The sequence below is a fragment of the Ambystoma mexicanum genome, chromosome 3p (assembly GCF_040938575.1).
Source record: "Ambystoma mexicanum isolate Mex_15411 chromosome 3p, UKY_AmexF1_1, whole genome shotgun sequence".
NCBI classification, from domain to species: domain Eukaryota; kingdom Metazoa; phylum Chordata; class Amphibia; order Caudata; family Ambystomatidae; genus Ambystoma; species Ambystoma mexicanum.
In genome coordinates, this window is record NC_090925.1 from 614,902,732 (window position 1) to 614,925,657 (window position 22,926).

At 45.7% G+C, this 22,926-nt stretch overlaps 1 protein-coding gene across 3 annotated transcripts in view; it reads left to right on the forward strand.

Moving 5' to 3' along the window:
* ZNF335 (zinc finger protein 335) overlaps nt 1-22,926 on the forward strand; it is a 1,126,934-nt gene that overhangs the window by 83,576 nt on the left and 1,020,432 nt on the right. For all 3 annotated transcript variants that reach the window (XM_069651371.1, XM_069651372.1, XM_069651373.1), the window contains exon 2: nt 3,535-3,805. In XM_069651371.1, the coding sequence (XP_069507472.1) occupies nt 3,535-3,805 (271 nt within the window). The remainder of the gene's footprint in view (nt 1-3,534; nt 3,806-22,926) is intronic.

Below are 22,926 nucleotides of genomic sequence, written 5' to 3' on the forward strand. Positions count from 1 at the left end.
AGCACATCAGCCAAGAGGCATCGTGGCGCTGTTACATATCAGACATATCTGGTTACAGGGAAATCTTAGTGGTAACATTAAAATTTGCATTTTACGGCTTAGTTTGCAGTAACATAGTAAGGAACAAGTATATATTTGCATTTAGGTTCATCTTCAAGGTTACATGGTGCAATTAGAAAAGCAAGTATATTGCAGTTAGTGGGTTTCTCAGAGCGAAGGGCTCTCTAAACATTGATACATAATATGTCAGGGTGTAGTGATGGTTATATGAATAGTGTAGTTTTGAGGGATTTGCGAAAGGCAAGTAAGGAGGGCTCTGCTCTAAGTGCGTTGGGGAGGGCGTTCCAGAGCTTCGGTGCTATGTGGGAGAAGCCCAGGCCACCGGCGTTGGCTCTTTTTATGGATGGTACGCAGAGTTGATTTGCATGGAAGTTTCTTGTGGGGCGGGCAGAGATGTTTTTGGATATTGTTTCTGAGAGGTAGGACTGGGCAGAGAGATTGATACATTTGTGTGTAAGGGTGAGAATTTGGAAGTTGATCCTTTCCTTGACTGGGAGCCAATGGGCTTTGTGTCTGGCCTGGGATATGCGGTCACTTTTTGGAATGTGTAGGGCTGCGCGGAGTCCGTTATTTTGTGTTCTTTGGAGCCTGTTGATGCTTTTTGTAGAGGTGCCTGCCAGAAGGGCGTTGCAATAGTCAAGTCTGGCTCTTATTGTGGCTCTGTCTATGGACAGGCAGTTTTGAGTGTTAAGAAAGGGTTTTGTTGCAGTTATAAGTTTAGTGGTGTGGGCAGAAGAGATGGCGCTGACCTGTCTTGTCATCAAGAGTGTAGACTAAGTAGACTCCGAGGGTCTTTACAGATGTAGAGACAGATATATTTGTGTGGTCGATGGTGAAGTGAGTGTATTTATTGTTTAGTTTGGAGAGGATTTCCTTAGGGCCCAAGATGATCTCCGTTCGTTTTGTCCCCGTTTAGGCAGAGGCCATTGATTGCCATCCAGGTTTGAATGGTGGCATATATCTGGAGGAGAGTTTTTGCATCATGATCATATTCTCCAGTAAGGGGGAGGAGGACTTGGGTGTTGTCGGCATAGTTTGTGTAGGCTATGCTGAGCGCATCTAGCAGGTCAAACAGGTTTGGTGAACAGATTATAGAGGGTAGGTGCCGTACATGAGCCCTAGGGGTCTCCGCAGTTGATGGTGGTGGGGGCTGCGTTGGCTTGGTCAGAGTAGACCTTCATGGCCCTTCCTTCTAGGAAGGAGGTGATCCATGCGGTGGCTTTGTCAGAGAAATGGGTGACGTTGGAGAGGTAGGAGGTGAGGATATCATGGTCAACAAGATCAAATGCGGCAGAGAGGTCGAGGAGTGCAGGTTTGCCAGTATCCATTATTTTGGTTATTTGGTTCTTAAGATCTAGGAGGGCGGTTTCTGTGCCATGGCCTTTGCGGAAGCTTGCTTGAATTTTCCAAAGGATGGCATTGTCTTCCAGATATTGTTGGATTTGGATGTGGGCAGCTTTATCCAGGATTTTGAGGAGGAAGGGAACGGCAGATGGGGCGGTAATTGTTGGGGCAAGTGGGGTCTAGGTAGGTTTTTGAGTGGGCGAACCCAGGCTTCTTTTAGGCTTTGTGATACGATTCCTGAGGAGAATGAGTCATTAATGAATGCTTTGATGATTGTGGTGAGTGAGTCTGCGCATTCTTTGATGATGGTAGAGGGACAGATCTGTGGAGAGTTTGATCTGTTTGAGAAGGTTAGTAACTTCTGTCTCGGTGACGTCTCTGAAGACAAAGAGGGGTGTTTGGGAGAGAGGTTTGCGGGGTGGGGAAGTGGGATGTTGTGATTGGGAAGGGCTTTGCGTTGTGTAGATATTATTTCTTGGAGCATTTTAACTTTGTTGATGAGTGCGTCCTGAATGTTAGAGCACCAGGCTTTGTCTTTGATTTCATCCGGGGTGGTGGCAGGGGAGGTGGGAACTTTGAAGATGGTGAACATTTCTCTGGATTTAGAATTTGCTTTGGATATTCTTTGATTGAAGGATTCTGATTTAACTAGGAAAATGGCTTTTTTATATGTGGATGAGGTCTTTTAAAATTCATTTAGGGAGGATTGGTCGGGCGAAGATTGCCAATTGGCTAGAGTTCAACGCTTCTTGGTGCGTAGGGTGGCTCTCTCTTCTGTGAACCAGGAATTAGAGTGCATAGATTTCTTTCCTCTTTTTTTGTCTTCTAGGGAAGCTATGGATTTGATAGCTTGGCTGAGCACGTTGGCATAGGTGTTGGCCAGAGAGATGGGGTCATTGTTAAATGGAGGTTTAAGTTCAGGTATATTTAGGAATGGTGCAAGGTTGGTTTTGGTTAGTTTTTTAGTGCTTCCGACTTTGGCAGATGGGGCGTACGAGGGTAACTTGCGATTAGGAGTGGTGGGAATGGCAAATTGGATGAGGTGGTAGTCTGTCCATGGGATGGCTGAGATGTTGGTGATGGACGACGCGCAGTTGTGGTCTGCGATCCAATCTAAGGGTCATCCTTTGCAATGAGTAGGTGCAGTGATTTTATGTACAAACTCCATGTGGGTGAGTTCTTTGGCTCGAGAGGCAGCAGCTTTATCCTTGGGGTCAAGCAGGCCTAGGTTGAGGTCGCCGAGTAGGAACGTTTTAGTGGAGCTTTTTAGATTAGATTATTCCCTAGGATTTGGGGGAGGTGCTTTTGGAATTCTGGTGGTGAGCCAGGTGGCCTGTAGGTGATTAGGATATTTATGGTGCAGTTGGGGGAAAGGGAGAGTTTGGCAATGAGGAGGTCAGCGTTGTTTTCCCACTGTTGACTGCAGAGTCTGATGGAGAGGGTATCTTTGAAGATGAGGGCTACACCTCCACCTTTGGAAGTTTTGCGGTCTTGTCTCAGAATAATGTATCCTTGAGGGAGGGCAAGGGAAAGGGAAGGGCCTGATGCTTTATGTAGCCAGGTTTCAAAGATTGCTAGTAGGTCGAGTTTAAGGGCAGTGATGAGGTCGTTGATGTCCAGTGCATGTGCTGGGAGGGACCGGGCATTGATAAGTGCACATTTCAGTTATGACCGTGTCTAGCAAATGCCTATACCATGCCTACACAAAAGCTAAATCTGTTGACCTAGCCAATGTTTGTTGATTTGTTTGTGTGAACTTCCATCTCCTCAACCGAATGGTGCATGTTCAACCACGTTCAATGATCTATTTTTGTAGAACACTAGGAGGTGTGAATGTTCTCTCTCCTTTTACTAGTATACAATGTTTCTCACCAAAGTACTCTGCTTTGCCAATTAAATACATGAAAATCTGTTGAGCGATAGCATGTACTCATAAATTCCTTGTAACATTGAAGTTATGCGTTGTTATTTGGAGCATGTCTGTCAGTTAGGTTTTACTGTTTTAAAATCTGACTTTAATCGGATTTCTAGACCCAAGAAAAGGCATTGATTGATAGAATTGTGTTATGTTTGAGGCACATTTCTTTCTTATTTTATGGGCACAACAATTTTCATACTTTTTCTTTTTAGGAGGAGGTGTCTGAAAGTAGTTCTACATCAGACTCCACTGTTATAACCTATTTCCCGGACTCCTCGTCCATTGCTCAGTCCAGCGTTTCCAGTGTCTGCACAGTGACCCAGTCCATCATGGTTACAGAGTCTCCGCAGGTCCTTGTTCATTCCAGCGTGGTATCTGATGGATGCATGATTGTGTCGGATTCCACAGCAACTACCTCCTCAGACCTGGGTGCTGCAATTGATCGAATCATTGAGACAACAATTGGACCGGATATAATCCAAGGTGAGTGAGTGTCCTGTTTTCGAACCCTCGGTGATCTCTTTCCAGTTCCCATTCTCCATGTTAGAACAATGTATGTTTCGCTTCCACAACTCCGAGCTCTGTTTCTGTTACTTATCGGGCAGTCTGCCTTCTTCACTTATACGAAGTGTTGTGCTTTTCCTATAACCTTCATTATTTCCATAGTAACATAGTTAATATATTTCTGAAGGAAGACGATAGGCACATCGAGTTTAACTTGTAATCATCTGCCCACATTTTGGTTATTATATCATAGTGAATTACAGGAACACATTGAAAAGCTGTTACAACCTTTCAAGGCGTGTTAATAGTTCCAATAAAAAGTAACATGCGCCATACTTCCTTGAAGGATTCATCCAACCAGGCATTAAAACCACCAATGTAAGCTGCAAATACTACATATTAATGTATTATACCTGTTTGTACTGTGTTATTATATGCTATGTTACATGTTTGGTCTTCAGCTGCTGCCATTTCCATGGCCCCTTGCTGCCATAGAACCTGCAAGGGAGTGGGTGGTAGGAGTTTAGTTTGTTTAGAGGAAGCAGGCTGTTTGCTGCTGTCTTGTGTGCAGATGGGAATGAACCAGGCTCTGTATGCAGGGTAAGACACTTGGTATTTTAGTACCGTTGTCTGAGACACTTCTTAGGGGTATCTAGGGTGGTTGTGCAGGTCCTGTATTTTGAGATATTGTTCCATGTTGTTTGGAATGGAGCTTTTGTGTTGTGGTGTGAGTATGTCTTTGATATTGTGTGGATGTGTGTGCGGCTGCCCAGTTGGGTTTCTATTTGCAGATGTGTGCTTTGAAGTAGTGGTCGTCGTGTTTGGCACGTATAGTTTCAGCAGGCCTTGAAGTTTGCACTCACCATAGGCGAGTGAGAAAAATTGCTCTTGGTGACTGAAAAATAGTGTGCTTTGTGTATGTAATGTAATTTGTCATTTGGCCTCAAAGCAATGTAGATGAACACCCTTGGGGAACCGAAGTCAAATCTATGGGAAATTCATCAGAGGAGTTTAGAATGCGTGAGTACATTTTAGTCAATACAACGGTATGTAGGGTTGGTCAAGTTCTTGTTAGCTACCTATGCCGAGCTGGCATGTGGACGGTGCTGTGAGGTAGCGTGGAGAGTATGCAAGAGCAGGAAAGTCATTGTGCCCAGCTAGAACAAATGTTTGCCATGGGGGATAGCTGCATTTTCATGGCAGAGGTGTTGTGCAATGTGTCTTAAATATAGTGTGATATCAGATGCTTGCGGGTGGGTGGCTATGCCTTCAGCTATCTTCCACAAGCATGAAGGGCGAAATGCACCCGTGTGTCCTGGCTGGTTTCTTGGTTTCGTTTGTGGCATGGATTCTGTATTGTGGTCTGACAGAGTTTTTCTCTGTCGCTCCGTACATTTCATGGCAGGTTCATTGCCGCCCCGGCCTGAGGGGTGGGTAAATAGCCCAAAGTGTGTCAAAGGTTCATCAAGGTGCAGGGTGGAAAAGCCAGGTCTTGAGGGCCCTCCAGAAGGTAAGGTCATCCTCTATGCGGCAGATGCTAAGGGGAATTTTGTTCCAGATCGAGGGGACTTGGACAGAGAAGGTGGGCACCCCAATTATTGCCCATTTGAAGGGGGGGATCAAAAGGAGTGCTGTGCCTGCTCGCAGGTTTCTATTGGTTTGGTAATGGTTGAGTTTATGTTAAAGGTATTCTGGTCCCATCTTGCGGAGGCACAGTGGGTGATGCACATGATTTCGAAAGTGGCCAGTTGCCCCACAGAGAGCCAGTAGGGGACAAAGGGGGCGGGTGTGATGTTCTCTCTGTGGCCAAGGGCCAGGAGGAGCTTAGCTGCAGTGTTTTGTACCGTTGGAGCTTTCTGAGTTGATATGCGGGGGTGCCCAGGTAAACCGAATTGGCATAGTCTAGGCGGTAGAGAATTATATCCATGATTGCTCTGATTTGGAGAGTTCAGATGTGTAGATGGCAAGATTTAGACGTGAATGTGGAGAACTGTCACTCATGCCATGTGGGGAGGGACTTTTTATGTCTGCTAGTAGCATGCAATTTTAAATGAAATGTGTACCCCTACTTTCAATTTTGTGGTGGAGTGGGTAGATTTATTGTCGTTAAGGTGGGATGCTGGAAGATTAGTTGGTGGTTAATGTTGGCTGCGGGTGAGGCGACAACAAGGGGCCTGCCTGCTATCATGTCTGTTTACTTAGGCTTTTTCTGTTCTGTTTGGTGTACGCCTGCTCATTAGTTGTATTATGTTCAATAGTTTTTTGAGGTCCAGATGGTCCAGAGAGCAGTGCTGAGCTCTTTCTTAAAAGGCGAGGTAGCCTTGCCATGTGAGGATCTTTTTTTTTGGGCGGAGAATTCCAAAGAATTGTGGTCATGATTGTGAACGATGAGCCTTTTTGCTGTTTTCCAAAATAGTGAGGCCCTGGCACTAGTGTACACCATTGCTCAATCTTGCTGGTCTCTGTGGTTGTAGGGTTTTCATTTCTATGAATTTAGACACCCAACCTGTAAGGTGCGTTGAGTGAAGGAGAGAGCCTTTCATTTCTTTTTTTTTTGCCTGAGAAGCTGTCATTGGAGCGTTCAGAGTATTGGTGGGGTGGGATCTCTTTTGCCAAGTGATGGCACTCTTGCAGCCGTGTTTTGTATTCAATGTAGCTTCTTCACGTGTTCTGAGAACCTCAAATAGGAGCTGTTCACATAGTCCAGCCCTGATAGCACACTACAGATGATTGCAAGTGATCTGTGTGGGAAGGTGAAAAAAGCCAGGATATGTCTGATCAATCACAAGTGAAAAATTGTTAGTCTGCTTTTCATCACTGACCACTCTGTAGGTGTCCAGTGTGAGGAGTCAGTAATGCGAGGTGGACAACTGCTTGTAGATTTCTCAAATTTACCTCTGGCGCTGTTTCCTCGTCCCTGTACTCCTCCTCGGAAAACCTTTAAAGGTGGCAACCAGCTTCGCTTAGCTACCCTTAATTCTGACTGTGCTGTCAAACACTCCTCTGACATCTGTCTCCTCCTTGAAGACTTTGATCGTAACGTCTTCGTGCTCACCGAGACGTGATTCAAAGCTAGCTAGGTCAGTGCTTTTGACACTCTTCTTCCTGAGGGCTATAAGACCCTCCACAAGTCCAGCCTGGAGACAGAGTGGCCCTTGTATTTCCTGAATGGATCCCTGCCTCTATCGTACCCATTCAGTCCTACGCCTCCTTTGAATGTTCTTTGAAGCTCAAAGCATCCAATTGCAAAGGAGATTCCGTCCCATCTAAAGTAGTGAAAGCATGTTCCCACACACTTATACCCATCATAACTAAATTCATAAACGCATCCTTCAATACTAATCGGGTTCCAGCTAGCATCAAGGAAGCATGGGTCACACCTCTCCTAAAAAATATTTTTTTAAATGGCCTCAATCCCACTGTACCCACCAACTATAGGCCAATAACAGTCCCCTTTCTTCTCAAAATCCTCGCTAAAATAGCTTAAAACCAAGTCCAAACACATCTGGAACAGAACCAACTCCTTGGCACCGGATCTACGTGATCCGACCGCGGCTGATTTTACCGCGGCCGGAAAGTTCGCATGAGAAAGGTGCAAACCACCAAAAGTTTGCACCTTTCTCATTCGAACACACATACATACCCACACCCCCACCCACACCCCCAACATAAACCCCACTTACCTTTTTCTTTATGTTGAGTCCCTGCGGCGCCAGTTCCCTTTCACTTCTGTGATCGGGTACCAGTGCCGCAGGGTCCTTTTTTCTTTTTTTTTTCTTTTACGGGGCTGCAGAGGTAACCCCCGCTCACTATAGTGATATAGCTATTATAGTGAGTGGGGTGTTGCGGGGGACACCCCGCAGCCCCTGTTTTTTTTTTAATTAATTATTTTACTTACCTGCAATGCTACCACCAAATGTTCAAACTTTTGGTGTTCAAACCTTTGGTGGTAGCATTTGTAGAACTTTTTGTTCATGCAACCATTTAGATAGTCTTTTTGTACAATACCTTGGCACCAGACAATCTTGTTTCCGTCCTAACCACAGTACGGAACCAGCCCTCCTAGATCTCAAAATCCAAATGGATTCCTTCAGAGACTCAGGAAAACTCTGTTTCCACCTCCTTTTGGACCTCTCCGCACCATTCAATTTTGTGGATCATAACAAACTCTGCTCCACTCTAGCTAGTGATTTCAACTTCTCCTCAGACGCTAGCTACTACGTGGGTCAAATCCTTCCTTGCGGAACGGACATCCAGAGTTTCTATAGGCAAAGAAGCAGCAGACCCTATACCAGTCACAATTGGCGTTCCTCAAGGGTCCTGCCTTTCACCCACACTTTACAACGCATACACAAAACGCCTCTTCTCAGCACTGGACGATATGAGTGTCATCTACACTGATTTTGCCGATGACACCCAGATCCTTATCCCACTCTCAGGGAACTGCACCCAAGACACATTGACTATCAACAAAATCTACACCATAACCCCAAATTGGATGGCATTAAACAGCCTCTGCCTCAACGATGAGAAGACATAGATTCTCATTGTGGGCCCCCAATCCAAAATCAACGCTCTGCATCCAGACTACTCTGCCATCAACATAGATGGCACCATAATCCCTGTACTGAAACATGGAAAGATGCTTGGAGTCTACTTGGACACTAACCTTTCCATGACTAAACACATCAATTCATCCTCCACTTCATACACCTCTAAACTTATCTCTCTGTCGTCAATTCCTGACCGCCACCAATTGCATCACATTAGCTAGGGCCTTGATTTTACTTGGTACCTCCACCACTAACACCAATAGATTACAACTTATTCAAAACAAAGCTCTTTGAGCCGCCCTTGGAATAAGAAAAACCAACCATATTTCAAAAACTAGAAGAGAGCACCACTGGCTTCCTATGAAAGCTAGATTAATCTTCAAAACCCTGTGCATTACATTCAAATGTCTCCACAAAAATGCTCCCATCTACCTAAACCATGCCATTGCCAAAAAAGACATAACCAGATCCTTAAGATCTAACAACCATGCGTTACTAGCTATACCCCGGGACAAAAAATCTCCAGAGCGTGGGGCAGTAGCTTCCAATACCTAGCCCCCAAACACTGGAATTCCCTACCGCTTAAAATCAAAAATGAGAAAACCTTCTCAGGTTTTAAAAAGCTGCTAAAAACCTGACTATTTAACCTATACTAAAAATAGCAGCCAGCATAACAAATGTAAATATCTCTGTAGTTCTATATACCGCTCTGTATTGTAAATATCTTGTATTCTCATTCTTTTACTATGGTTTTCTAAAAACATTAATGTAACCGTGCCAGAATGGCCGACTGAATGTATGCTCTATTAAGCTGTCTGTAACCTCGCCGTAATACCCAGGGGTCTGGGCGTGTAACAAATGCAATAAATAAATAAAATAAATGTCTTGTCTGCAAGCTTTGAATCTCTCCCACCCTGTCGATCACGCTCGCTACTATCAACAGGACCCCTGGGCCGGTCTCCCTCTTCCTATCGGAGTGGGCTGACCTCACCTCTCTACTCTCCTGACTTCCAACTCTAAGCTTCTCCTCCTTGGAGACTTCAATATTCATCTTGACTCTCCTGATGCAGTCTTACCTTCCGCAACCCATGCAACTTTCTCCCTCACTATTCTTCCATCTGTCCCGACTCACTCTGGATGCACTCATCTCAGCTGACCTCTCTCTTGGTCTGATCATTCTCTCCTCTCATCTTGAACTGCTGGGCTCCTCGGCTAAGCCCCTGCCCATACTGCCAGCTGACTTCTCCGTCATTTGACTGATGTTGCAAGTGTCAGTAGCGGCTTTTGCCGCCTTTTTTTTATTCCCCCCTCCACTCCTCCTATGGACTTTCACTCTGTCTCACCCCTTGCTAACCTTCACCTCTCCAACACCTTTGACATCCTTGCCCCTGCCAAGAGGATCTGCATTAAGCCTGCCTACAAGTCCAACAGTTGGTATGATGCCGACCCAGCCTCGCTGAAAGGCAAGTGCATAGTTGCAGAACTGTGGTTGGCTTCCCACACATCCTCTGAGAAACTGGCCTGTTGCCTTCTCCAAAGGCATTACAGACTCTCCATCCGGTCTAAGAAGCAGGCCCATATTCAAACCTGCATCTCTGGGGCCACCAACAACACAGCAGAACTTTCCAAATGTGTAAGGAACTTGCCAATCCTTCCGCAGTCTCTACTTCTCCTCTTCCTTCCCAGGCCCTCTGCACAGCGCTGGCCTCCCACTTCACAACCAAAAGTCAGGACATCCTGTCCTCACTCTCCTCTACTCCACTCCCTCCTCCACCTGCAGTTAGGTCACCTCTCGCTCCATCCCTCCTACTCCTCACCTCGTTCTCACCCATAGCACCTGATGAGCTCACCATGACTGTTTGCTCTACGAGTCTTCTCCAAACAGGTGCTTCCCAGCTCCTCTAGAACTCTCAAGGACAATATTGCTGCCCTCGCTCCCTCTTCGGTTGAGTTCTGCAATCACTCTTTTGCCACTGGCTCCTTCCCACCACCTCTCGAGCACTTCCTTCTGCTCCCCCTCCTAAAAAAGCCATCTGCGGATCCTTCTTGCCCGGCTAACTACTGCCCTTCCTGGGCAACATTTGGAGTAATTAGTCATCGCCCAACTAATCCACCGCACAAACGGTTGGGGTTCTCCACGACCACCAGTCTGGCTTCCGAGCAGCCAGAGGCACAAACTGCTCTCCTGAACACCTGTGAAGACCTGCTCTCAAACCTCGACTCCAACTTTCCTTCTGTTCTCATCCTCCTTTATCTGTCCTCAGCCTTTGACACTGTCAATCATGCCACCTTCCTAAATCAACTCTTTGCTACTCACGGACCGGGCTGACCTCTTTGCTTTCGAATCGGCACTCCCAGGTTCAACTGGGCCATTTTCTCTCCTCTAGCTCACTCTCTACTTGCAGCATCACTCGGGGCCCTATCCTCTCAACGTGTCATTTCAACATTTACCTTGACCCTCTTGCCCACTTAATTTCCACCTTCTGTCCACACTTCCAGTGTTATGCGGATGACATTCAGCTCTCCTTTAAGCTTCCCTCATCTACATCCTCTCCTTTCTCCTTCCTTCCCGATGTCTGACTGCTATTCAGGTATGTTGTGCTGCTAATGATCTCTGTCTTAACGCCAGCAAGACCGAGATTATTCTCATTGGAACTCTTCCTTCCGCCCTACTCTCTGGTCCCCCTCATTGGGCCCCCTCCCCTCACCTTCTTGTCAGGCAAAAATCCTGGGTGTCATCTTCAATTCCCCTCTGTCCTTTTAACCTCATATCACTGACCTTTCCAAGAAGGCTCATTTCCAGCATCACCTCCTCAGAGGCATTCTCACTTCCCCCAGAAACTCAAGGTCTTTAGAGCTCTGGTTCTCCCCAGGCTGGACTACTTCCTCAATCTACCTCTTTCCTCCCTCTTCAACTAATCCAGAACAGGACTGCAAGATTTAGCCTTGGCCTGAAGCCCACGGACCGCATATCTCCAGCCCTAAATTCTCTCCACAGGCTCCCGGTGGCTGCAAGGATCAAATTCAAGATCCTCTGCATCATCCACAAGGCTTTCTGGGGCCTGGAACGCCGCTACATCCAACCTTCTCTCCCTGAATACCTCCCAAAGAGTCCTTTGGTCCTCCAGCTCTAACTCTCTGCAGGTCAGATGTTTCCCAAGCAGAGAGTGGGGGGTATATTTTGTTTTTGTTTTATTTATTTATTTTTTATTGTTTTTATTGGCTTATTCAAACCTTTAAAAAAGAAAAGACACGAGTTACATATGAAACACATAACATCTATTCACAACGTCCTAAAAGAAAAAAAAAATTCCATCATAATCCTGCCTTATTTGGTCCACTGTCCAAATGCTATGTGCTTCATCACGATAAGAAGGCACAGGGTTTCCTCAATTTATTCCTTCAGCATTTGTGATAGCTAAGAGCTTTTCTATTTCTTCCAAGAAAAAAGTTAACACAAAGATTACTGTTTTGTCCTCCCCATCAAACATCATCTGCCACCAATTGTCTGCATTCAGAGTCAACTGTTTTGTCAGCATAGGACCCAGATATGTTGTCTTTTGTGTTCGTAATGTAGTACAAAAGAGCGTCTGACATGATTTTCAATATACACTAGTAACCACAACCTTAAAAGGAGATATATATGAACAGAAAGGATACACGAAGGCTCCTGGTTGGTCTTCTCAACCTTCAATGAAGAATCCTCAAGGAAGAATCCTTTCTAATGATTCCACTCACTGTCTGAAACATTTACAGTCAGCGTGAAGAATCACTAGAAAGGATGAAAAATTTAGCACCGCCTCCAATCTGTTATAAGAAAAACACTTGATAAGTAATAGAACCTTTGCCAGACTTCTCCTAATGACCACTAATATCTGCACTAACCTTAATTGATTAGATGACTTGAACTAATGTGAAGAACCAGGAATATGCAGATGGATCCAAAGGAAACAACAAGAAGGACGGGAAGGTTAGTGGGAATCTAAACCCAGGCAGAACGAGGGTCGCACTAGAGCCGGGATGTTGTAGTCTGGATAGCGTTCATTGTTCAATGCACAACACACTTTACATGAACTGATAGTTGATTAGGTTCTCACTCATGTGCAGTCAGTGATTCATCCTTGAACTTAGATGAGTCCAAATAAAATAAGAAACAAAACTTAAACCCACTGGTTTGAAAAGCAGCTCCAAATCCTGAAACTACTATAACTTAACTTCCAGTCCTCCAACAGTAGTAAAATGAGATAATAGAATTCTAACTACAGTCTCATACCTTAAATGAAAAATGTTGCATCCGCGGTTATAACAGCTCTTGTGGAGGATTAACTGCAGCTTGAAGTGTAGGCGGGAAGAGATGGCCGTTCTTGTAGGAAACTGCCTCAGATGTGTAGAATGGGAATTGTACACCGCTGTCTTCTTTCACAGGGAAGCAGACGACCACGAGGAATGCAGCCCACAGGAAAATGAGGACACAGCGAAGCCGCCGCAATTCTTTCACGTGGAAATAGGCGACCATGAGGAGTGCAGCCCACAGGAAAATGAGGACGCAGCGAATCCGCCGCAATTCTTTCACGTGGAAATAGGCGACCATGAGGAGTGCAGCCAGCAGGAAAACGCGGACGGCAGGAAGCCGCCGTGTAATTGAACTGTGCTTAGAATGCACTCAAGGAAAGCCGACGCAACCGGCAGGGAAGCCGTAGCGTCAATATAGAAGTGCTTAGGGAAGCACTCGACTCGCTTAAGCTGGCGAGTACAAAGGAGTAGCCAGGAACAGCCGCTGGGAAGAATACCAACTTGGAAACAGGATACGCCGCAAACATCAAGGAATTCCGTTCGGGACGACCGCATGGAAAGCATGAAAGCTTAATCAGAAGCAACTAGCGTTCTGAGAAAAGGACCTAAATACGTGCCCTAGGCACGTGACTCAACCATGTGATTTAGCTTCAGTAACGTTTAACAGGAAGTTTGGAGAACAGTCTCCATTTAGTATAGAACGGCTTGGCCGCCATTCTAAAGGCGTAGGGATTCCTACTACCAACTTTCATAGGTGAGTGCATGGCAGCGTCAGTTTCTTCATTCTTCACACAAAACCTGCAATTTACATTCCTGTCGCCCATACGGGCCCAGTTGCTTATCCTGTCTTTAGTTTTGAAAACATTAAGATGAAAGCGCATATATAGCGCTCTTCTCTTGTTGTCGGGCAATAGTGCCACATATCTTTGTAGTATGTGTTATGCTCTGGCTTCGCTGGGCGCATCTTTCATGAGTTTGGTGTTCCTTCTTTTGTCAACAGTTCGAATCCAGTCCAATTTCCATATTTTCGTCTCAACAAAATTTGGATTTTCATGCAGAGTTTTCACATCTATTTCATGGAGCTCCAGAATGGCCTCACATCGCTTATTGCATAATGACAATAGACACTCAGGGTTGCCACTGCCAGGATTGTGCAAGATTTTAAATTGAGGAACTACATCTTTCATTGTGGTTTTCTGAAATGATGTTTAGGTGTTCCAGCTGATGTGAGCATTGATGGAGATCAGACTTAGCTTGTATCGTACACAAGCCGTTGGTGTGCCTTTAGGTAGCTGGATTACTTTTACCCAAAATATATTTTCAAATGGATTGTGTCCTCCTACGTATTCCTCATCTTGTGATATTCATATTCGCCAACTTTGCTGCTTTGGAATTTTTTTTATGGCAGAGGGCCCTGTGCACGAAGTCGTGGCGTCCATGTCCCTCGACGGGCTCCGTACCGTGTCGACATCACCATCACTATAAATAGCTTGTGCCGTTGGCTTCAGTTCCGTTTTTCTGATTGTTTCGCTCTCGAGAACGGCGCGCTTTGAAATTTTCTTCAGAAAACGTCTTCTTCATCTACCCTTTTCTACACCCAAGACGGGGTTCAAAAAATGTATCGACTGCGGTTCGAAGATGTTAACAGATCCTCACCGCATTTGTCTTTGGTGCCTGGGTTCAGATCATCGAACTGTCAACTGTGGCTCCTGTCAGTCGATGACAGAGAAGGCCCATTGTGAGAGGAAAGGTAAACTGGCGGTGGGGCGGGATGCTTCTAAGGCCTCTTCGAAGGCCTTGTCTAAAAGACATAAAAATAGTCTGATTCGAAAGAATTGGAGCATCACAAAAAACACTCGAAGAGATCCCAATCTCGTAGTAGATCGAGGCACTCTTCTTCTTCCTCTCTGAAAAGAGTTAAAAGGAGACATAGATCTCCCTTGTCATCATCTTATGCATCTACCCAATTGGTACGATGACAGACTAAGTCGGATTCCCCAAGAAAATGGTAAGATTTTAGAAGAAAGATGATGGAGGTCTTTGAGAATGTGGCCTCGACCCCCTCAAAGAAGCATCAAAAGAGCCAGACCCTGGTCGCTCCATCGGACGACACGGGGAAGTCAGGAACTACTGCGGTAAAACCCAGTAATATGGGTGGAACTTGTAAGACTCGAGTCGACGTCAAGTCGTCGAGGAATCCTCGAGAGTAGAGTGTTTCCCCGACACTGCATAAAAAACCAAAGTCGTCGAAAACATCTGTGACTTAGTCGGTGCGGACAGCTTCGACATCGAAGCCTAAAGGGTCTTCAACACCTTTGTTGAAGACACCATCGGTGTCAAAGTTTCCTTCGATACCATCGAAGGATCCTTCCGTTCCTTCGACTAATACTCATGAACAAGACAGGAGATTTACTCCATTACCAAAATCAGACTTTAAGTCTGTCTTCGATATTCGAAGAAAGTGGCTCTGAAGATGAGGTTTCTCCTTTTGGAGTGCAATATGGTACTAGACAGGTTCTAATAGATCCAGAATCAAAAATGAGAGACCTGTGTGAGACTCTTCACTCGGCTAGTGGCATTGATACGTCGCCTGAGCTAGAGTTTGCGAGACCTGACCCTGCAGAACATGCAGATTCAGGATACAGGAGTTTAATGAATAGAGTGGTGGAATATATGAGTTGGGGTAGAGCCTCACCCACCTTTGATCAGGATAACATGACGGATTCTAGATCGGGGCCTCCAGAAGGATCCATTTCTCCCTTTCCATAGGGCCCTTCAGAGAACAGTAGAAAAGAACTGGGAAGCTCCTAACAACATTGCTGCAGTAAACAGTAATTTTCCTAAGAAGTATAGAACTACTTCTTCTGATCCGGAGTATTTGAACAGGCATCCCACTCCAGAAAGTCTGGCTATTCAGGCTTCAACTACTTCAAGACAGACTGCATATCCAACTATCCCTCCGGATAGAGAGGATAAGAAGGTAGATACTTGGGCCTGTGAAGTTTTTACTTCGGGTAGCATGGCTTTTAAGTCAACTAACGTCACCTGTACCCTGGCCAGGTTCACACATACCCTGTGGGACTGTATTTCGGCGGCGGCTGAACATATTCCGGAAGGCGAGGAAAGGGAAGGCTTCCTGAATATTGTCAAAGACGGAAAGGAGGCAATGGGGGAATGTCTCCAGTCTTTTTTGGACACTGCTGAAAGTATCAGCAGGTCCATGGCTACAAGCACAGTACTACTCAGATTTGCGTGGTTGAGAAAGTCAGGGTTTGCACCAGATGTGCAGGCCAGATTTCTCAACATGCCTTTTGATGGCTTGAGGCTGTTTGGTAGTAAGGCTGATGAAAGCCTAGAAAGACTACAGACCTCGAAAGCGGCAGCTAAATCTCTTAGCGCCTCCATGCGACAGCCTCAAACCCTATTCGGGTTCATCTTCCTGGAGGGGTCGTCTTTTTCGGTACTACTCCTCTTTTGGTAGAGGAAGAGGACTGGCCTTTCAAAGAAGCAAAAGAAATGTCACTCGTGGTCGACGAGGAAAGACTGCAAAGCCATCCTCGGGAACAGCGTCTTTGCCCTCAGCCGCTCCTGCAGCCGCCTCCAAATCACTCTGAGACCTTATCACACAAAACCCCAGTGGGAGGCAGAATCTCTCAGCATCTGAAAGAATGGCAGGGCATTACTTCAGATGCTTCGGCACTGGAAACAGTAGCTCAAGGTTACTGCCTTCCCTTCCTAAAAAAGCCTCAGGAACATCCATCAGGAACCAACTCTGCCAAAATTCCAGACCCGCTCCTGTTGCAGGAAATGTTAACCCCTGCTAGAGAAAGGTGCAATAGAACATGTACCTGTAGTGAAGAGGAACAAGGGTTGGTACTCCCCTTACTTTCTCATCCCAAAGAAGGACAGAGGTTTGAGACCCATCTTGGACTTAAGAAACTTGAACAAGTTCCTCAGGAAGGACAAGTTCAAGATGCTCACCCTTTCTCAGATCCTTCAGGCTCTGCAACTCCAAGACTGGTTGGTATCATTGGACCTTCAGGATGCTTACTTTCATGTGCCAATCCGTCCCAAGCACAGAAAGTACCTGAGGTTGGCAGTTGGTGGTTCTCACTATCAGTTTCGAGTTCTGCCTTTTGGGCTGACCTCCACCCCGAGGGTTTTCACCAAGCTGATGGCGGTGGTGGCAGCGAGTCTCAGGAGAGGGGGGGTGGTGGGGAATTCATGTCTACCCATACCTAGACGTTTGGTTAATCGGAGCACGTTCTCCTGAACAAGCTCAGAAACCTCTGTCGATCACCTGTCACTTCCTTCACAAACTGGGCTTCTCCCTCAATTTCAAGAAGTCCCACAAGATACCATCCCAAAAACTCCAGTTTATCAGAGCAGTTTTGGACACTTCCTCGGCAAAGCCTCGCCTCCCGAGTTGAGAGTTCTCCACATTCTGCAGATGGTAACAAAGTTCCAGAATGCCCAGCATCTGCCGGCCTTCGATTTTCTGAGGTTGCTCTGCCTTATGGCATCCTGCATTTTTCTGGTGCCAGAGGCCAGATTGAGAATGAGATCCCTTCAGTGGGCCCTCAGAACTGAGTGGTCCCAGTTCTCAGGGGAACATGTCGGATCTTCTGCAAGTCCCAAGCACTGTTGCTCAGGATCTACTATGGTGGGCTTGCAACGACAACATCCTCAAGGCAGAATCTTTTTGACAACCATGGCCAGAGATAACAGTGGTAACGGACGCCTCACTCACGGGCAATCAGCGGTCGTTGGTCTCCATCGGAGTCCAAACTACACATCAATCTATTGGAGCTGAGGGCAATCAGACTAGCGCTGAAGGCCTTCCTGTCCTCTGTACAGGGAAAGAATGTCCTGATAATGATGGACAACATGGTGGCCATGTTCTACCTCAACAAGAGAGGAGGCGTAGGGTCACTACCACTGTGTAGAGAGGCAATGCAGCTCTGGTTCTGGGCAATACGAGAAGGAATCTCTCTATTGGCAGTTCACCTAGCCGGAGAGCAGAACACGGCAGCAGATGCTCTGAGCAGGCAGAGCACAGTCTCTCACGAGTGGGAGCTAGCTCAGGAAGTCCTTCTGGAGATCTTCGCCCTTTGGGAAACCCCTCAAGTGGATTTGTTCGCGACCACGGTAAACAGAGTGCGAACAGTACTTCTCAAGGGAATTTCCTCAGAGGAGCTCTAGGAGACGCGTTCATGATGGACTGGAAGTTTCCCCCTCTGTACGCGTTTCCTTCAGTCCCCGTGATTCCTCAAGTAATCAGGAGGTTGAGAAAGTTAATGATCCTAATTGCCCCGGATTGGGCCAGGAGGACGTGATACCCGGACCTTCTAGACATGTCCATCTGCCCTCCAATACGTCTTCCGCAAAGAGAGGATCTTCTCTCGTAAGAGGAAGGTCGGGTTCTCCATGCAGAGGTCAAGACACTCAACCTTCAGGCATGGTTTCTGAGAAGTTGAGATACAAGGATTGGGATCTTCCAGATGACGTTATGGAGATTTTGCTTTCGGCCAGAAGGCCAGCAACGAAATCTTTTAGACCAATGTCGTTGGAACAAGTTTAGTAACTGGTGCAAAGATAAGGATGGTGGACCCTTTTCAATGTGGCATCTCAGTGGTGCTTTCTTTCCTATTGCATCTAGCCAATCTGGGGCTCCAGATCGGAACAATTAAAGGATATCTTGCTGCGCTGTCCATTTTCAAGCGCTCCTCGGAAGAGGTTTCCTACTTCAAAATTCCATTAATCATTCAATTCCTGAAAGGGCTTACTGATGTATACCCTCCAGTACCTTTTCATGTCCCAATTTAGGATTTAAATCTAGTACTTAAGTTTCTAACTTGTATACCCTTTGAGCCACTGCACTCCTGTCTCTTGAGGCTTCTAACACTGAAGACTGTCCTTCTTGTGGCCTTAACATCAGCCCGCAGGGTTAGTGAACTACAGGCTTGCTCATGTAAAACCCCATATACTACGTTTTACAAGAACTAGGTAGTTCTTAAAGTTAAACCATCTTTCTTACCAAAAGTAGTTTCTGACTTCCATTTGTCACAAAAAATCATGTTACCAACATTCTATCCTTCCGCTCATTTGGGCAAAGAAGAGGAGAGACTGCATAGACTGGACCCCAAAAGGGCTCTCAGTTTTTACATTTCAAGAATGTCAAAGTTACGTCAAGATGACCAACTTTTTCTAGGTTATACAGGTAATAAATTGGGATTTGCAGTGACAAAACAAACTCTATCCCGCTGGATCATTCTGACTATAATTGAGTGCTACAGATTAGCGGGAAAAGACCTACCGGATGGGCTACGAGCCCATTCCACAAGGGGAATGGCTACTTCAGCGGCTTTGAAGACGGGAATCCCTGCAGCAGATATTTGTTCAGCTGCAACATGGGCATCAATGCATACCTTCATCAAGCATTATTGCTTAGATGCCTCCTCCTCCAATGAGGGTTTGTTTGCCAAGGCGGGACTTCATTCCGTCCATGAGAACAATAACTGGTACTCCCACCTCCAAATTTAGCACTGCTATGGGAGTCTATAACAAGATGAGGAATAAATGGGAGGACACAATCCATTCAAAGAACAAGTTACTTACCAACTGTAACATTCTTTCGACTGGATGTTCCTCCCACGTATTCCTCATCGACCCTCCCATCCTACCCCGCAGTACAGTTTGCTTGTCGTACACTTTCCTCTCACGAAGAGTCCATCAGTCACGGAGCACGCCTGGGTGCTCCTTGCATATTTCCTCGAAAAAACAGAACTGAGGTCAAAGGGCGCGGCACGAGCTATTTATACTGATGGTGACGTCGACTCGGTACGGTGCCAGCCGAGGGACATCGGTGCCACAACCTCGTGCACAGCGCCCTCTGCTGGAAAAAAGAATTCTGAAGCTGGCGAATATGAATATCACAAGATGAGGAATATGTGGGAGGAACATCCAGTCGAAAGAACGTTACAGTTGGTAAGTAACGTGTTCTTCTAAGGTGGACCATAGTTCATTTGTTTATTTGATTTGTTAGGTGCACCGAACCCGTGGGTAACTGGGCGCAACGATGGCATAAAGTGAGTTCACAGCTTAGGTTACAGAAAAGTCATGCTACAAATGAAGAAGGTATCAGATAGATACAAAGGTGAATAATATAATACAGAAGACATAAGTGAAGAACGAGCAGAACTATATACAGTAAGCTAGTACAATGGGTGCTGAGCATGGTAACGTGAGACAGGTTAGATGTCATTTGAGCGCAGCCAGTTGACCGTGTTCCATCTGAAGCTAAGGCGGGATCGGTCAGTTCTCAGGTTGATAGGAAGGGCATTCCAGGCTTGGGCAGCTCTCACCGAGAAGCCAATTCCTCCTGCTTTTTTAAATTTAAATCTGGGAATGTTTAAACAAAAGGCATTAGTTGTTCTGGAAGGTCGGGACAAGGTTTTCCTTGCGATTCTCTGCGAGGTAAGGGGTGCTGCATTATTCAAGCACTTGTAGGTTAGAGTCACTAGTTTAAGCAGGATTCTATTGTTCATTTTCAGCCAGCCATTTTCTCTTCTGATGTCTGACACATGCTCTCTGTTAGGAATGGTCAATGCTGTTCTTAGCGCATTGTTTTGTAGAATTGTGAGTTGATCTAAGATGTACTTATTGGCTCCCCGATAGAGGGCATTGCAATAGTCCACTCTAGATAATACTGATGCATTGGCGAGGATAATGCAGCTTGCCTTAGATGGGAAAGGCCGGCAGGCCCTGATTAGCTTGCATGTGTAGGCTGATGAGGAAGCCAGGGAATTGACTTTCCCTAGGGTTAGGGCGCAATCAAAGTAGCAACCTAAGGTTTTTACTTCTTTCGTAACCTTAATTGTGTTTCCATCTATATTAAAGGCAGAATAGTTGTCGTTCAGTTTTTTTAGGTTCATGGCGGAACCCAGAATCAAGATCTGTTTTGTCGTCATTCAGGCATAGACCATGGGTTGCCATCCATACCTGAATGAGGAGATACATTTTATTTACCAAGGCTAAGTCATCACAGCAATTACCCGAAAGTGGGATAAGGATCTGGGTGTCATATGCATAGTTAGTGTAGGTGACACCCAGCCTGTCCAATTTGTCGAACAGAGGATTGGTAAATATGTTCTACATAGTCAGCGAGACACAAGATCCTTGTGGCACTCTGCATGTGGTTGAGATAGGGTCTGCAGATGCCGATGGGGAGAAAACTGTCATCGTTCTATTGTTCAAGAACGATTGGACCCAGGCGATTGCATCTTTAGAGAAATGGGCAGCTGATGCCAGGTGTCTGCATAGCACTCTGTGGTCTACCAGGTCGAAGGCAGCAGACAAGTCGAGGAGGAGTAGCATAGCTGTTTTCCCTTTGTCTTTGAGCTCATCTATTTGGGTTTTAAGATCGATTAGAGCCTTTTCCGTGCCGTGTTGTGGCCTAAAGGCAGATTGGCGGGAACCTAGGAGGTGGTTGGCCTCGAGGTAGGACTGCATTTGCACATATGCTACTTTGTCAATTATTTTCAAACGAAAGGGCACAGTAGTGATCGGCTTGTAATTGGTTGGGATGGCTGGATCTAGAGTCTGTTGTTTAGTGATGGTAGGACCCATGATTGTTTTAAGTTACTTGGGACCGTATTGGTTGCGAAGGAGGCATTGATAAGTTTAGAAATTAATGGGGTGAGGTCTCTTGCTGCCTCTTTTATAATTTAGGCTGGACAGTTATCGCCTTGGCTGTTGGATGGTTTTAGAGTGGAAATGATTTTTTCGGTTTCCTGGATGGAAATTTTAGTGAATCTGAATGGTTGTAGTGATTTGTTAGTTTCTAGAGGGATGGTCCGAGGTGGGTCATAATTATCTAATGAGGCCTTTTTATATGCAATCTTATTTCGAAGTAGGCTGATTTTATTAGCTAAGGCGTTTTGTATACTTGTGCACCATAGTTTATCCTTAGGGGCGTTATTTATAGGTGCAGTGGGGGATTCCATTAGTCGGCAGGAGGCTCCATTTGGAATGGCCTCCCTGCTCCTCTCAGACTGGAGCCGAATCTCTAAGTTCCGGAAAATTCTCAAGACCTTCCCTTTTTCCTCCTCCTTACCTATCCCCATTCCTTGCTAAACCCCCCTGCTGCTGCAACTGGCTGCCTGGTCCCTTTTGAGTCATACAGGGGACAGGCCGGCCTCCCTCGACCAGTCTGCCTCAGCACCCCCCCGCCCCCCTGCAAGCCCTTGCCACTGGGCACCCTTCCCTGACTAGACTATGGAGTTCACCCCCGCCCTCGCACTAGCTCACCCTTACCACTTACCCCTGTGCACTTGCCCTATAGGCTTCCCCCCAGCACTTATCCCCCAGCACTCACCCAGCCCTTGGGCCCCCTCCCTCCTGCACCCCGCTCCCCTTACCTTCCCCTTGACCTGCACCCCAGCCCCCTTCACTTCCTGTTGCTGCACTTGCACGATCTGAATGTTACATAGCCAAGTACGACCATTTATTTTTGTTTATCCTCCTTGTTCCCCCTCCCCCTTGTCTTGTGGTGCCTATAAACACTTTCTGATGTATAGGTAGGTGCCTTACAAATCCTCAATAAATAAATTAAATAAACCATTTTATTATTGAAATTGTATAAAGAAAATACCTTGGTTTCCTTACTCTACATAGGAATTCCATGCCTAATCTAACAGTTTAGGGGACATTCTCTAGCATGGGATAACTGACCCCCACACTAAACAACAAATATATGCAGAAAATATATATAGCTACCAGCCTTACAGACAAGGGGTGTATCGGCCCCTTTTACTCCCTAGAAATAAACCCAAAAAATAAAAATACTGAGTAAAAATACTCCCAACAAAAAATAGGAAACAGACACATGAAACCTTGTTCCACTGCTTTCACCCACACCACTTCATGGATATGTTTGGACTAGTAGTACACATATTACGACTGGACGAAGCTACTATTCTTACTTCATGATCAGAAGAGGTAAACCTGTATGTTATAATATAAATGAATAACTAGGTGCAAAATAATACTTGTACAACATTTCAATTGTTTACCCGCTTATAAAATACTCCCATTGAGAATAGGACTTACATTTGTACTCCCTAAAAAATCATTTTACTCCCAACTTTACAAAATAGGAAGTAAAATTATTCAACCTCCAAATCCTATCTGGAACACTGATGGCAACAAAATATAGTAAACAATATTAACATTATGTCTGAATGCTCTTCTCCT